Source organism: Blastomyces dermatitidis (assembly GCF_000003525.1).
Source record: "Blastomyces dermatitidis ER-3 genomic scaffold supercont1.10, whole genome shotgun sequence".
Taxonomy (NCBI): domain Eukaryota; kingdom Fungi; phylum Ascomycota; class Eurotiomycetes; order Onygenales; family Ajellomycetaceae; genus Blastomyces; species Blastomyces dermatitidis.
Genome location: NW_025544783.1, coordinates 2,850,773 through 2,866,626, shown reverse-complemented (window position 1 = coordinate 2,866,626; position 15,854 = coordinate 2,850,773). Strand labels below are relative to the sequence as shown.

Genomic DNA, 15,854 nt, shown 5'->3' with positions numbered 1-15,854 from the left:
CAAACCAGCGAGCAAAAAGGAGGGGGGATAAATGAAAGCAAAAAAGCAGCCACACAATCCACAGTCCCAGCGCTGATTGGAGTGCGGATGCTTTTCACCAATGGTTTGGCGGGGTCAAGGAGCTAGACTGGGTCTGTCTTCTCTCCGGGTGTAGACGAGTACTCTGTATATGCAGATATGCAGAGGAGAGCGGGCAATAGGTAGGAAGCTTAAGCCTCAACCTTCTCATATATAAAATTTCCCACGACTCACCTGCTCTGGTATCGCTTATGCAAATATCACCCTAGTAGTCTGAGATGGGCGTTGAGGTATTCGTTTGTAGATCTTCCGTTGCCTCGTCCTTGATCCTTACTATTACTTATTACTTCTCAAGAGGGAGGGAAGGAGGGAGGGGGATAGGATGTGTTTTCGGGGTCGTGGTTGTTTAGTGGAGGTTTCATATATTGCAGCACTGGTCCTTTTGGAGACACCTGGCTTTTTTTCGAACCCAGTTTAGGGGCGGAGGGTGAGATGAAGGTGTTGAGAGATCGACGGAAACAAAGAGAGACAGAGAGAGAGAGAGAGAGAGAGAGAGAGAGAGCTAGTAACAGTTATTGAATCGACGATGTGTGTTTCTTTTCCAAATAGCTACGAGGTTTGATAGGTGTAGGTTGGCGCACATGCTGCGAGAGAGCTGACAGGGGAGGGTGGCGACTTGCCAGGGCATAAAAGCGACAGCTATAGGCCGGCGGGCAAAATGGGCGTGGAGGAGATGAATGGACGTGGGTTGGAAGTGATGAAAAGAAAGAGATTTCTGCTTTCAAGACGGCGTGTATGAGGAGAAGAAAAGGGAAGAGAAAAAAAAGATACGTATAAGAGCGGAAGGGGAAAGACAAGGAGGAAAGGAAAGAGACGGAGCTTGCTGCTAACGGTAAGCTTTGGAGCTCTGGAGCTCTCTGAGCTCTATATTTAATCCAACATAGCACAAAAACATACAATATTGAAATAAGAAGCCCTAACCAACACCAGCAGCGGAAAGTTTGCCGCTCTTCTGGCTTGCCAACTGCCATACTGCCATATCACCATTACCAGCATCACCACCCTTGTCGAGCTACCTACTTGGGTATGATGCACGTTACTCCCAGGAAAATTGTAACCGTAGAACTACGAAAACCTTCTTTGCTAAAGTTACCTACTTCAGCCGTCACTCCACTCTGGACGCTCCATGTAGCCGTTATATACCTAGACAACCCTCCTGGCTCTCCATCTGTCAACCAAGGGTCAGAAAGCCCCCAAGCTTTCCAGACCTTCCTTCACATTCCTGTGCCCATCTGGCGGTCCCCATTGAGAGTTTGGTTCCCAGAGTCGAACCCAGAACCTTGCTTTTCCCCGTTCCTTTGACTTTTTCATTTATTGTATATTGTATTATCCCCAGCAGGTCTATTATGTTATTTTCGGAATAACAGAAGTAATTTTCTGTTCAGTTGAATCTCCACGAGTACGTACCCATTTACCCGCCGCTTAAAAAATGACTAGTCCATCCATCCCATCTCATTAGCCACTTTTAACGCGCGTCTAACAAATCCGGTTTTCAGCCTCAGCTTCAAAAACGATCGATGACGGCGAGCGCTTTCGACCAACCGCTAAATTATCACAACAGCGAACCCTTTTCCAGGAATCCCAGCATCTTTACGAATATAACTCCTGCGGTGAGTACATACATTCGCGTAATAATAGCCGTTATTGCCAATTTTACATAGCATTGCAATTATCAAGGAGCTGGAGTTCCAGCGCGATATGGCAACGGCAACATCCCCCCACTACCGTCCATACTATACCATATAATCAGGCTCCCCCGTCTGAATCCCTCGTGCCAAGTGCCTCCGCCAACTACCGAAATCCCGTGTCACGTCTCCGTAACCAGGAATCGGTTTCCCAATACCGATTGCAACCGCTTGACTCTGAAAGCAGACTTCGCCTGCTCCGTCTGCCCGCGTGTTTGCTGTGGGCAACAACTCCCCGCATAGTGGGAGAGGTCGAAATCTTCCTGTGGGTTAGTGAGACAGAGAGTGGGTGGTCATTAATTGGTGACGGGCTAGGTAGGGTAGGGAGGAAGTCGAGTTTTATTTAATTGACGGATTTACTTTTAAAACGTTGGTTTGAGAGCGGACGCCCTATCCGTTTGCATCACCACCACGATCCCAGGCGCCCATTGGAAGCGAGGAAAGAGGCTATTTTCCTGCAAAAACAGAAGAAAACGAGTTTGCTCCCTGGATGGGAATAGGTTCTCCCGAATCCTATTGTAGTTTGAGGTGGGGAGTAAAGGCTTTGTTCAATATTCGAGGGGTACAGCTCAATTGGCAGCGTTCGGTTTTTACGACGGACTTTCTTTGTTCTGGCAACGACTCTCGAACAACACACGGGCAGCGACGCTTACTCTTGCAATTTGTAACTTACAGATTTGATCATCTGTAGTAATAGCTTGTGCGGCATCAGATAGGGAAACACAATCATTTCCTCTTCCCCCCCGGGGCGACCTCATCATCCGGATATTTGTTCGCGTATATAACAACGTCACACTACTACCACTCCCTGCTCCACTACTCCTGTCACCATGGGTAGACCACAGCTTTATTCTCCCCGCCAACCGGATAGCCCCTCGAGGCAGCTTATACTAGAGCTTGCAAAAGACCTAGAGCAGGTCCGTCTACACAACAACGAGCTCAAGAAAGTACGGGCCTACGAGCGCAAATCCTTCTATGAAAAGCTAGACCGTCTAGATCGGGAGAAGGAAGAGGTACACAATGCAGCTCTGACAGCTGCAGCTGCCAAGCGTGATGCTCTTAGGCTTGAGGCTGAGGAGACTTTGCAACTCCATCTACGTGCAGAGCAGGAGGAAAGAAGACGGAAAGAGGAGCTGGAAAAGCAGAGGAGGGAGAAAATTGAGCGGGAAAAGGCGGAGAGGGAACGGTGGGAACGGGAGGAGGCTGTGCGGGTGGAAGCTTTGAAGAGAGCTGAGGAAGAGGAGAAGAGGAGGAAGGCTGAGGAGGCTGAAAAGGCGCTGAAGGCTGCGAAGGAAGCAAAGGCTCAACAGGAACGGGAACGCGTGGTGCAGGAACAGAAGAAAAAGGAGGAAGCTGCGCAGGAGCTGGCCAGAACCAAGGCAGCAGAGAACAAACAGATACAGCAGCAGCAGCAGGAGGAGGAGGCAGATCAAGCGTCAGCTGCAACAAAAGCCCTGGGAGCCGCACACCGTACTCCCCAACAAATCGCGGAGCATCAACGATACCTAGAGCTGCATCAGCATCTCAAGAAGTTTCGACAGTACATGGTCGGTGAAACGAAGAAGAATCCAATTCTGAAACAGCATATGGGTGACATGCGCCGGACGATAAAGAAATGCGTTGGCCAGCTCGTCGTGGATGACAAGGTCGCAAACCGCACTCCTGTATGTTTTTTCCCCCGAACCCCCTAACCCCATTCCCCCCATCCTGCTCGATCTAGCCCAAGACTCGTCATACCACACCATACGCATCACGTTTCATCTACGAGATCTTCTTTTTCCCTTATATTCTTCAACTGACGAACCCGCCCGCTACCACCCCCTCGGCTAAAATTAAAATCGCCAGACCAACGAAATAACCACAGTCCTCAAGAAAGCCCTAATCCTCACCGAACCCTCTGTCGACATACGCCAATTCCTCGCATTCCCCCCGCAACAACTCAACGCCGGCACCAACGAAGCCGAAACCAAAGCCCCCGCCCTCCTCCTCTACCTCCTCAACATCTTCTCAAAGGCCATAATTGCCCAACTCATCGCCGAAGCCGGCATAACGCCCAAATACGCCGAGCCCCTAGGGGTCCTCACCGCCCAAATCTTCTCCATGGAAGCCTTCACCTACAACGGCATCTCAATGATCGACCTCCTACTTGCAAAATACCATGCCATCTGCCCCGTCCTGTGGGGGTTCTATGGCAACGAGGCCACGAGCGATGGCAAGCTGGCCGTCGGATGGTGGCGAGAGCGTGACGGTGAATCGCCCGGACGCTTCGTATCGCCGCAGACACACGAGGAGCGCATGATCGGCCTCGGTGCCGGGTTTGCGGCGATATCGCTCCGGAATTTCTCAAAGACGACGCGCAAGAACCCCGTGCCGAACACGCACTTTTGGTCCGCGTGTGCTAATATCTTGAATGTCCCGGCTGGTGAAGTGCAGGATACGCATTTGCTTGTGCTGAGTGCGCTGCTGAGGCATTCTGCGGTGAGGATTGTGGGGTTTTGGGGGGATTTGGGGCTTGCGTTGTTGCGGAGGGCTGTTGTGGAGTTTCCGGCTGGGTTGGGGGAGAGGAAAAAGGGGGCGGCGAGGGCAGGGGTGGAGATTTTGAGAGATCTTTTTGTTAGGGAGAGGTGTATTTTGCTTTAAGAGGGGGGCTTGCCAGATGGTAGCTTTCAATTCTTCTTCTTTTTTTTCTTTTTTGGATCATGTTTACGAACTAGGAGTGGAGATGGCGAATGTGGTGGTGTTTTAATGTCGTGTTTAGCGGACGGGTATTCCATCTATTTTATCTCCTTTCCCATAGAGCCAGAAGAAGCTCATCGGGATGTGATTTGTTACAGGACTACTGGATGATTTCCGCACCCGATATTTTTCCCTCATCATTATGTGTTAGATAGCTTAGCACAAACCTTGATAGTTAACGGAGGTCCGTAGGAGAGCAAGCGATATCACACCTGGAGAACATCTACCTGTACATCCACGGAGTACTGTGCATGTACCAATGCTAATCGGATCCAGTGCAAGATAGCAGCGTTAACTGCTGTATCTAGACACCCGTATTGGGCATGTCCGTTACTTGGAAGCAACCGGTCTCATGGATACCATAGCCTATGTAGACTCTCAGTTCAAAGATAAAAACTATAAGATAAAAACAAAAAAGGCAAAATTAAAATTAAAATTATATAGCAATAAAAGCTAAAAAGATCCAACCGGTTACTTTTAAGCTTTCTGACGATTTCCACCTACTAGTTAATCAAATTCAGCAATTGTTGGTGGGAATAGATGAAAGTTAAAGGCGTATCTTATAGTTTCTGTCTCGAAAGGGAAAATGCTCGAAGAGCAGTAGTTTGAGAGAGATCAGATCTGGTAATGTGAGCAATAAGGGAAATATAAGAAAGATACTTGGTGTACGGAATCACTTCATATGCATGAAGAGAAGGGTATCATATCCTCTGCATTATGAAGTGTAGAAGACTACTAGAAATTAGTAGTACATTCTCGTTGACAACACTCAAGAGAAAGAGGTCATCATGAAGTTATGCAGAGATTTAGGCTGTGCTGAACTCCACTTACAATGTTTTCAATTGGTCACTTGTTTTTTCAAACATAACCAAGCTCATTCACAATATTTACATGAGGGACCATGAGCCGTAGAAGACGTTATAACTACTATTGTTCTCAAGCATCAAGGAAGTCATGTCCAATAACCATTTGGCTGCTTTCTTTATCTAGCTACACCACACACATTCATGGGAGAGACCTGACCAAACATCCGGACGTTGTGCTTCAAATCGCAACCCACAGAGCTATGTGACACAGAGACTCAGCTTTCGATATGTGTTCTGAACCAATTGCTTCTCTGAGTAGGGAATCCCTTGAGCTGTCCACAACAGCGGTTATCTAAATGCGATTTTGCGGGTGAATGGAATCGACGCAAATCTAGCCCGAACTTCTTAGCTCGAAAAGATGTAACTATGTATGTACTGTACATCGACAACACGAACATTTTCGACGAAACATTATGGCTTATCTGTCCAAAATGGCAGAATCAAGAAACAACGATCTCAGCGCCGCCACGAGAATTTTTACACCTGGTGGTATTTATCATGACCGCAGAAGTAAATACTAAAGTCCAGCAGGAAAAAATAACAAAGCACACCACTGGACCGAACTTCATTCGCCTAATTAAAGGAATTCCACGATGACAATGTGTTGTTGCAATGACCATCCTTGCATCCCTCACACAGATCATTGTGGTGAGGACCGTTTTTTTCAAACGAATAAGGAGGAGGGGCACCCATAAAAATACCATCCCATTTCTTGATACGATACGCCACTCTTTCTGCATAGGACTCGTCAAGAACAGGTCTGCTGAGAGAATCGCAGCGCCGACAGCGTTGATGATATACCCTCGCATTGTATTTGTTCCCAGGGTACTTGCGTATGGTGATGGCTATTTGTCTACTTGACCACCCGTCCGTGCCGCACGAGTCATTGTGGCAGGTGAATCGGCCCATGATATTTGTGTCGTGCTCTCTGATGCAGCCTTCGGCGTTGTCATCGTTGTGGAAGTCGAAATGGAGGTACTCCTCTTCCAGCAAGCTTGATACATGCTCGTGGTGCGTTGGATACATGGACCATCTTTGGTTGTACGATTGAGCATCAGCTGGGGAGTTTTGGATACGCTGCTTTTGAGCTGCTTTATTTTTGAACGATTTGTTGTTGCCCTTCGGATTGTGAGCTGGGGCATCCCGGATATGCTGTGCCAGGGCGTTTTCGCTGTAGAATGATCGGTTGCAGCTGTTGCAATCATACTTCAGAGGATGACAGTCTTCGATGTGCTGTTCAAGGCCATTCTCAGTTTTGAATGCTCGGCTGCAGGTGTTGCAGGTGTATCTCAGAGGATGAGAGTCTCGGATGTGCTGTCCAAGGGCATTTTGACTGGAGAATGATCGGCTGCAGCTGCTACAGTCGTACTTCAGAGCATGGGCTGGGGAGTATTTAATATGCTTCTCGAGAGCCGTTTCATTCTTAAATCGCTGGTTGCACGGGATGCACTCCATGGCTGCCGGAATACGAATAACGGGACAGAATGAACATAAAAAGTCTCTGATAACCTCGAGCTTAGCCCTCCACTAATAAAATGTCTTCCTCCCTGGTTTGTGAGCTAGGGAACGGTCGGGTCTTGTTGTTGCACCTATATATGGCATGTCAAATGTTAACAAACTGCATGATCTGGATCGAAGAACGTGTTCTTCACATCTCCGCTGAACGTTGCCGAATATTACTGGAATGGCTTACCATGCAATGAACGCCACTGTTGCAATGCGTCTGGTCTTCGGTTTAAGTCTCTGTTGATTCACAGTGACGTCTCCGTGATGTGTCCTTCATAACCCTCACACCCTTCAAATTCCTGACCCAGGCAACGACGGGGGAACGAAATAAAAGAAAGGAAAAGAAAGGAAAAGAAATGGAAAAGAAATGGACGGACATGGAAAGGAAATGGAAAAAAATGTGTTACTCTCCTTCCCGTACCCTTCTAAACTAACCCAGAAGAAACCACCCCTCATCAAACACCGGACATTTCCATGTTGGTGTATGTACCATGCCCTGCCCGCTGCATGGCGTAGAAATAAGTGTAGAGCAATTTCTACGGATAAATTCCAACGCAAAGACGCGGCAAGCATCATGCGTCCAACAGATTCAGAAATTATCAGGCTACTTAGTGCTCTGGACCGAGCATCTGTGCATGATGTGTGATTCCCTGATGGGTGCCGGGAAAGAGCCGTGCAGCAGAGGCGGGGATTTCAGCTGGGTGGCTGAATGTATGATAGCGATTTGCTCATAGCGAGGATGGGGATGTGGGAATTGAGGCCGAGAATGCCCTTCTATCTATATACATGGTTCCAATGAACTAACTTATCTTGCAATCATAAAAATCTGGATCTAGCATTTCACTACACTGAACCAATCATGGCTTTGCATGATTTCCTTGCTGTCTCCGGCTGGAAGACCTTAACGGTAAACAGGGAAGTTGATGAGTTGAAACATGCATAGAAAGATGCCGTCAGAGGCTGGAGCAACTTCAACCGCCGTCGAAGTCAGTGAAATCCTGGAAGCCAGGAGATGGAAGAGAAGAATGTTGAATGTTTTAGTTTTAGCATTTGATATCGGCGGCTATAACTAACTTAGCGGGCCACGACTAGCGCCGTTAGCCCTAATTAACCATGCGCCCTCCCACTTGTCTGTGGGAGGCCTCTTCAGATTAATCAGTTTCTGAACAGAGAAGGTAGAATAATAAAATTATCACATAATTTACTGAGGCAATAAATTGAGCTTCAATTTTGCAATGATATTTCGTTGAACATCCTAATAATTTTTATTCTTGTTCTTGTGATTGCTGTGTACTCTTGAAATGTAAAATAAGGGCCACTGCACACTTGTTTGTTGCATGTCATTGTCATTTATGTTACCCTTTTCTAATCTTCGAGAAACTAGATCTATGTATCTACCTTTAATAATCAAATCTAATACATAATTCCGTGGTTCACACAACCCTCCATCCCTGGACATGAGAATTGCCAGAAATGGCCAACTCAAACCAGTGGAATGCACTGGAACTCAGCGTTCATACTCTATCCGTACATGAAAATGCACTCCCAAATTCCCCCTGCCGGTATTTAAGAATAACACTTTCAACAGAAGCGTAAAAATTTCAAAGGCATTAGCATCTTCCGTTCAATTTTAAATACCAAGAACAAGATCGAGAAGAGTTGCCTACTCACATAAGTTCCAGGACCTAGGAAATAAAATCCAATCCCAATGATAAAAAGGTTGAGGATAAAGCCTGCCCACCCGTGCCAGCCCCAGACAATGTCGCTTGATGCCGACGAGTAAGAGCCAGCCGCCCCAGCATATTTACTCACTCTCCGCCGTCGTTTTGAGGTCACAAAATGATCACAATCATTGCTATCGTCGTCATCATCGTCGCCGTCGAAACGTGTCAGGTTATCATTTTTGAGTAGGGGCGTGGTGACACCTGATTCTAGATCTGACGCCGTTTTGACGAGTAGATAGTCCCCTCAAGGCTGAGAGCCGAGGGGAGATGAAAAATATATCAATCGTAGAGATGGGCAGCATGAAAGATATCTTTCCTGCTGTTTGGGAAGACCGCAGCTAGAAACTGAATATTTGTAATATTGGTGACTCGTGAACGCAAAGGGGTACTTTGGTTCGCTTTGCCTGTTAGACGAAGGAGTTATCCGAGAGGTTTTCGGGTTAACTTTTGACGAGGGAGAGCAAAAGAAGATAGAAGGACAGTAATCGGAAATATCAAGCCTGTAGTTGGACTGGTGTGGTACAGTCGCACGGGATAATGAGGGTGTCTGAAATGGTATTGTTGTGTAGTACCCTCTGCTCTCTACACTTCGCCATGCGTAGTTCAACACCAAATTGTAAAACAGAGCTATGGACAAGCCGTCCATTGGCCCCTGGCAAAGGTTGATAGTGACTAAAAGTGATTCTGTGAGTGTGTGACCCCGTAGGTAAGTGCTCTGTTGCGCTGCGAAGTTATGAAACTAGCGGATGATGGTTTAACTAATCGGTCCGGTTGCCATCGGTTTGGATTCATCATAATCTGTTGAGATCTGTAAAAAGAATAGTAATAATGTAGAAATTTTAGGTGTTCTATCTTGCCGCCGGTCTGCAGGAACAGATCTTACCATCTTTTTCGATGAGATCTCTATTAACCTCCCCGCAGAGTCGTTGCCAAGTTTCCTGCCGCCGGGGTAACTAGTGGATGGAGGGGAGGGTATTTTTCAACACCAACACGGTGAGCTGTTTTATTACAACGCACATTAGCTGAGTGGACAGCGCCTAGACTTTCCGACTGAGCTATAATATATCCGTGACAATGCTGATTTGATATAAATCAGAGAATCGAGTCAAAATCCGAATCCCTCCTCCCCATAATTCAGCCGCTAAACTTTCCAAAAAGAGGTCTAGCGCCTGGGCTGGTTGAAATAATCACCTTTCCTGTGAATTGTAAAGCTTGTTGCAATGAACACGGTTCATTTGAATACCTGGTTTCTTGTTTGATGCCCATATGGCCAGAACAGCCCGCGGGATGGATGACGCATATGTGAGGCATTTTGCCGTCTGTTACTCATTGAGTAGTTAAGTTACAACGAATGACGTCACCGCAACAACTTCCCCAAGAACATCAGTATAATGGCTGAATAGATTTTTAATTAAACATCAATCTCAGCTTAAAGTCGTTCATCATGGCCCCTCAATATTATGAAAATCAGCTTGATCTTATCACCTTAGATGATGAGGTACTGCACCAAGTGCTTCGTGAACTGCAAGGGGCTGTGAAGCGCGCCACAGACATTATCAAGATAAACGTCCCTGAACCGCTTCCCGACGACAAGAATGCGTTTGGTTCTATCTACAATGGGACTCTTGGTATGCGCCCACCTGATTTTACCCATGTAAAAGAAGGAGCTGGAATTGAACATTCCAAATAGGGGTTGCTCTTATGTTTCTCCGTCTCCAGCAACAAGCGAGTTATGTTGAGGACGGCGAGGAAGCCCCGCGCCTAGCATCAGGATTTTATGAACGGGCCTATTCAAGAATTAGCTACAGTGTTTCAGAGACCAGTCACTTGAGGCCTGGGCGATTATCACCGCTTGGGTCATCTACTCTGGGCGCTTGCGTCCTCCGAGTCTCCGCAGCCCTTGCCGGACCTACTTTGCAGAAAGCGTCTGCCCTTGACATCGACATACTTAAAACCGCCACAGAGTTCGCTATTAAACAGGGAACAGTCCTAGGCGGTGATGAAGCATTATACGGACGTGCTGGGTTGTTACTGGCGCTTTTGCAGATCCGACAACAGTGCAAAGACGAGGAAAACACTGCAGCGTTAACCCCTGTCTTCACAATGATCCCGAGGCTTGTAACTATTATCCTGGAGTCTGGAAGGGTAGGTGCTACTGATTACGAGGATGCATACGGAGATCAGGATGTCTTGCCACTCATGTGGCCATGGCATAACAAATATTATCTCGGAGCGTGAGTTTCTTCCTAACATCTCACCCCCCTCCCAATATGATATACACCCACCCAGTCTTAATTTCTTTTCTTTTCTTTTTTTATTTTTTATTTTTTATTTTTATTTTTATTTTTATTTTTATTTTTTTTTTAACGAAAACGCAGAATCCATGGGATAGGTAAGCAACCTCCCGAGTTTGGTTGGAGAAAAATGTAATTTAATATCAACTTAGCTGGTATTTTGTCCGTTCTTCTCGCCTGCAAGCCTGACGAGCTTGACGACGGCACCATTAACCACTTACCGATTATTGCTGAAACTATAAGTGGGCTATGCAAGCTTACTATTGAGAATGGCGGCGATCTCCCTTCTTCGCTTCCCATCCGTTCATCCTCCCGTTATGCCTCTTACGTGCAGATCTGCCATGGCTCCCCGGGAATGCTTATCCTCCTTGCCCAGGCGCGAAACAGCACCCAGCTAATGCGCTCATTCTGGGAGCCAGACTGGGACAAAGCCATCCGGATTGGAAGTAGGCAAGTGTGGGAACGAGGATTACTGTTCAAAGGGGGCGGAATATGCCACGGCATTGCGGGAAATGCGTGGCCCTTGTTATTACTGCACGATAGCTTTGAATACGGGAACGAACGCACGGAGCTAGCGAAACTCTCGTTCAAGGATAGAACTGGCTCTGATGCTTCGGCAGAGGAGGAACTCACGCCAGATTATTTCCTCTCTAGGGCCTTGACATTATTGCTCTACGCACGAAAAACTCCACCGTTCCATCACCGTGAATTCCGTGACGAACGCGAATTTCGCTTGCCAGATACCCCTTATAGCCTTTTTGAAGGGTTGGCGGGCACCTGCGCTACATGGGGGGAAGCGTGTGTGGTCATTAAAGCCCGATTGAGGAAACAGGAGTTGGTCGATAAAAGCAGTGGTATTTCGTCTGAAGAGATAGAAAGGGATGAATTACTTTCTATTCATTTGCAGCATGAGTTGGGGTTTCCTGGCCTTACGCTGGGAGGATTGCGTTGATAAATCGTGGAAAGTAATTCTCCTTTTCTGGTTTCATTCGACATTTTATGATTGATATGTGATGAATATTATTCCAGGAGGCGCTACTGCAAGTTTATTACTATTCCCGCCTTGTTCAAAACATGTTGTTGGGTGGTTCGATCACAAAGAATGGGGCTTGATACCTCAAAACGGGAAATTCGAAATTAGGGTGTCAAATCTCCGTCGCTGATAGTATATGTACGTTTCTGCAAAAATTGGACTACGTAGCTACGAATATATTAAAAGTAATGCAAATCATAAAAATAGCTTCAAATTTCGAGGCTCTATCAAAAAAATGCCAACCATCGAACATGCATACCTCACCCAAGGATAACGATCACATGCCATCGTCTAGGCCATCATCCGCCAACAATGCAGCATAATCATCCGCAGACGCGAAAAGGGGCAAGTGTTTGAGTTTCCTCCTTTTCTGTCTACTCGTAGATTTGTCTCCTTTGGGCGAGGCTTCAGCGAGTAGCTCTTCAACCCCATTGTCCAGGTCAGAAGGCACATCGTCATCACTGTCTCGGAATGCATCTTCGTCTGAGACATCCATATCGAATGCATCCTCATCCCCAAAGCCCTCGAAACCGTCGATTTCCTCCGCTGCATGCCCTTTATCTTGCTCTACCTCAACCCCTGACTCATCACTCTCATCATTGAAAATTACCCCTTCCTCATCCTCGTCATCATCGCCACTTTCCATATCATCCATATCAAGATCATCAAGCTCATCTTCATCATCACCCATGGCGGATGCCAAATCATCGACGTCGATATCATCGTCACTCTCACCATCGCCCTCAAGCTCGGGTCGAGACTGAACAAGAGCCTTCCAAATCTCTGATTCATCATAACTCTCAGCCCCATCCTTATCCCGGGCACCAGTCTTCTTCTTCGACTTCAGTTTGCGCACATTATCCTTATCCATGCGATTGAAGTACTCGTGGAAGAATACATCTTCAGCAGCAACTTTGTCACTTTCCCTTTTCCAGAACTCTTCCCTATTAACTGGTTCCTGCGCCTTGCCCATTCCTCCAGATGTGACTAGTAAGCCTCTATTGTCGCCTCCAGCGAGAGGCTGCATAATGGAAGCCCCACGCATACTGGGAGCCGCCTTGGGATTACGGTAGACAAATCGGTCCAAGAAGTGTGTAAGAGTGTGAATAGAAAGATCAGGCTTGCCAGACATAGGTTCGTGGTGCAGTAGATGAGAAGCGTTAACGGAAACGGAGGGATGAAAGTGAGAAACGTAGGGAAGCTATATTTGATTATTAATGACAATCGTCAAGGAGCTCGAGGCAGGGAAGGGAGGGATACTTACCAGTTCCCAGAGACAACTTCTATCAGCATTGCTATGTTCGGGGTCTCTTTTACGAGGGTCATATCGATTTTCATTTTTCTTCTCGGTCTGCTCCGGCGCTTGCTCCGCGGTCTGCTCTCCATCCTCCGGAACATCTCTAAAAATCTCCTCGTCGTCGTCTTCGATGTTTTCTTGTTCGTCCATGAGCGTGGAGAGATTTATAAAAACCTTCTCCAGCTCCCTTATCAAATAGAACACGCCACAAATGAAAGATGGGTGATGTAGTGATAGGATTTGAACCAGTCGTTTTACGAAAGCCTTAACTCTCCTGACATTCAAGTCAGTCTTTAGAGATTTATATAAGAGATTTAGGTACAACGACTGCTTTGACGAGGAGGATATTCGGGGGTCGAGTAGGGACTCATAGAGGGTTCGATAAAATCGGTCCAACGACACTTGGTGAGAAGACGATAGCTGCTGGATAAGCATCAACGCTTGGATGCTAGTGTTGAAGTTCGAGGAATGGGTGATACGGAATAAAGTATCAATATGCTTCGAAAGCCTGCCAGTAAAAAAAAAGAATGGTTAGCATCATTGATCAAAGATAACAGGCTGGCGGATATCCTTACTTTTCGACATCAGAGCTGGTGAACGGATAAGCTCGATTGACGCCAGTCAAAACGCCCGCAATCAACTTCTCGCGCAACTCAGTTTCCTGAGCCTGTCCTTTTGGAACTGCGGCGCCTCCACGTCGCTTTTTAGATTTTGCATCGTGTCTCCCATGTTTATGTTCCGAGTTGCCTGCGGAATCCTTGGTCGGCTTCAGCAGAGCAACGAAAAGACCAAAATATATATCGAGGAGCTTTGACGCAACATCCTCTTCGCCACTTCTCAAGACTGTCTGGTTGAGGGTGATTATTGCATAATACTTTGCATGCTGGCTTTGGCCTGGTCGGAAAAGAATGTCTGATTCGACCGCTGAGATTATGATTGGTTTCATCAAAGGGTGGGACTGTTCAAGCTGTAGTAGAAGATAAGACGCCCGCGAAGCGATCTTTTTGTTTGGATCACCAAGTTTATTGACCAGGAGGCGCAACAAATTGGACTCCTGTTCTGGCTTTTCTTTTAAGAGCTCGTAAACATAGCTTACTGCTTTGGATCGCGAAAATTCGATTTCATCATTACACCAAATTTCGAGGATTTTCAGTACCTCGAAGTATTGCTCCTTCAGAAAGTCCTCGAAGGCCCACACAATGAGGTGGCTCCGGTCCAAACCCTTGGGCAAGGGATTTGAAGCAGTCCAGTTACCAGGAACATCTTCGAACGCAGCGAGCAACGCCGAGTGATTGGCCAGTGATTTTAGTCTGCGATCACTCGGGAGAAGGGTGCCTTGGGCAAATAGATCTTTGAGGGATCTGAGAACCTCAACAGCTTGCGCTCGACTTCTCTTTTTAGCAAGCGCAATAAGATTCTCCAATGCTTTTACATTGTGGAGAGGTGACTCTTGCACCGCCAGTGTTAACGCTGAGATTTTATCACTCAAAGTTCCGGAAGAAACGATAGTGGAATAAAACTTGTAGGATGAGGACGACTGCTGCGATGTTGCAAAGGCTTGGTTTTCCGAGTTAAGTAGCGTTGTAGCATATTCTTGGACACGATCTAAGATGTGTCGGGCGACACCGCTACTCTTCGGTGATTCTAGAGATATTTCAGGCAGTGGTATGGAATACCAATCGGGACGAGGGTCGATAACCTATGGTCAGATTAGTTCTGAGCCAGATTGGAGACGTATGCGCAGTAAAACTAACCAAATTGGATGATCGTGCACTATGCTGCTGTGTTAGCTTTTTCGAACCGGAGACCTCCTCCTGGTTCGGATTCGATTTCTTCTTCAGAGTATTTTGCGTTGGGGTTTCTATTGAAGGCTGGATATCCTTTGGTGGCTTGGTTTCCTTTGCCGGCTTGGGAGCAAGGTGAATAGGATTCGCAACGTTAGCCTTTTTAGCTGTAGGTTTTGACGCTGGGGATGGATTATCTGCGCCCAGCATTTTTTCTAGATCCTTGCGTAGAGTGTTCTCATTAACTGATTTCCCATTTTGTTTGTTTGGCGTATCCTCAAAGACTTCCATTTCCGAATCTGAATCGATGCCAGCAAGGAGATCGTAGTCCTCCTTAGTTCCGCCGATCGAGTATATTTCATTTTCTAATGCGCTTCCGTGGGCCCCTCCTTCGTCAAGTTTGGACCCAGGTTTTCCCTTCGCGCTTACTCGAGGGGCTATAACTTCCCCGTTCCTGTCCCGCTTTTTCCCCTTTTTGTTGTCGGGTTTACGTTCGAATTGCGGACGAGCATCTTTCTTCTTTTTCAATTCACTCGCGGTCGCCTTTGGCTCCTTTCGCGGCTGGGATTTCTGGTCTTGTAAACCTTGTTCAATGCGTTTCGTTAGGTTGGCTAGGACGCCCGTAGACAAGTCTGGAAGTGAATCTGTATTGGTAGTAGAGGAGTTAGCAGGCTTTTCCGCAGCTGCGATCGGTACCTCATTTGCAGAGAATCGTCGGCCTTTTGTCTTTGGCTTCCCCATTGTGAATGCTGTGGCTGAATAGCGCACAGAATTACTATGGTATCTCCTTCTCTTCTGTATATTTTCCAAGGACTAAATTATTTTTTTTGATAAGTTACCGGCCTCCGGAA

General features: G+C 46.8%; 4 protein-coding genes across 4 annotated transcripts; 2 read left to right on the top strand and 2 right to left on the bottom strand.

Moving 5' to 3' along the window:
- The first annotated feature begins 207 nt into the window (after positions 1–207).
- Positions 208–5,278, top strand: BDCG_08280 (RNA export mediator Gle1). Its single transcript, XM_045424056.1, has 3 exons — positions 208–1,477; positions 1,575–3,427; positions 3,609–5,278. Exons 2-3 carry the CDS (start codon positions 2,594–2,596, stop codon positions 4,401–4,403), a joined length of 1,629 nt encoding a protein of 542 aa, XP_045272858.1. The 5' UTR covers positions 208–1,477; positions 1,575–2,593; the 3' UTR covers positions 4,404–5,278.
- On the bottom strand, positions 4,994–7,890 carry BDCG_08279 (uncharacterized protein). Its single transcript, XM_045424055.1, has 2 exons — positions 7,059–7,890; positions 4,994–6,954 (listed from the first exon to the last, which is right to left on the bottom strand). The coding sequence occupies exon 2, from the start codon at positions 6,818–6,820 to the stop codon at positions 5,939–5,941; it is 882 nt and encodes a 293-aa protein (XP_045272857.1). The 5' UTR covers positions 6,821–6,954; positions 7,059–7,890; the 3' UTR covers positions 4,994–5,938.
- A 1,781-nt stretch (positions 7,891–9,671) lies between these two features.
- BDCG_08276 (lanthionine synthetase C family protein) lies at positions 9,672–14,542 on the top strand. The gene is made up of 4 exons (XM_045424054.1): positions 9,672–10,223; positions 10,286–10,829; positions 10,974–10,987; positions 11,042–14,542. Exons 1-4 carry the CDS (start codon positions 10,040–10,042, stop codon positions 11,839–11,841), a joined length of 1,542 nt encoding a protein of 513 aa, XP_045272856.1. The 5' UTR covers positions 9,672–10,039; the 3' UTR covers positions 11,842–14,542.
- BDCG_08275 (CCAAT-box-binding transcription factor) lies at positions 11,830–15,791 on the bottom strand. The gene is made up of 4 exons (XM_045424053.1): positions 14,974–15,791; positions 13,795–14,918; positions 13,187–13,727; positions 11,830–13,123 (listed from the first exon to the last, which is right to left on the bottom strand). Exons 1-4 carry the CDS (start codon positions 15,742–15,744, stop codon positions 12,200–12,202), a joined length of 3,360 nt encoding a protein of 1,119 aa, XP_045272855.1. The 5' UTR covers positions 15,745–15,791; the 3' UTR covers positions 11,830–12,199.
- Positions 15,792–15,854: the final 63 nt, after the last annotated feature.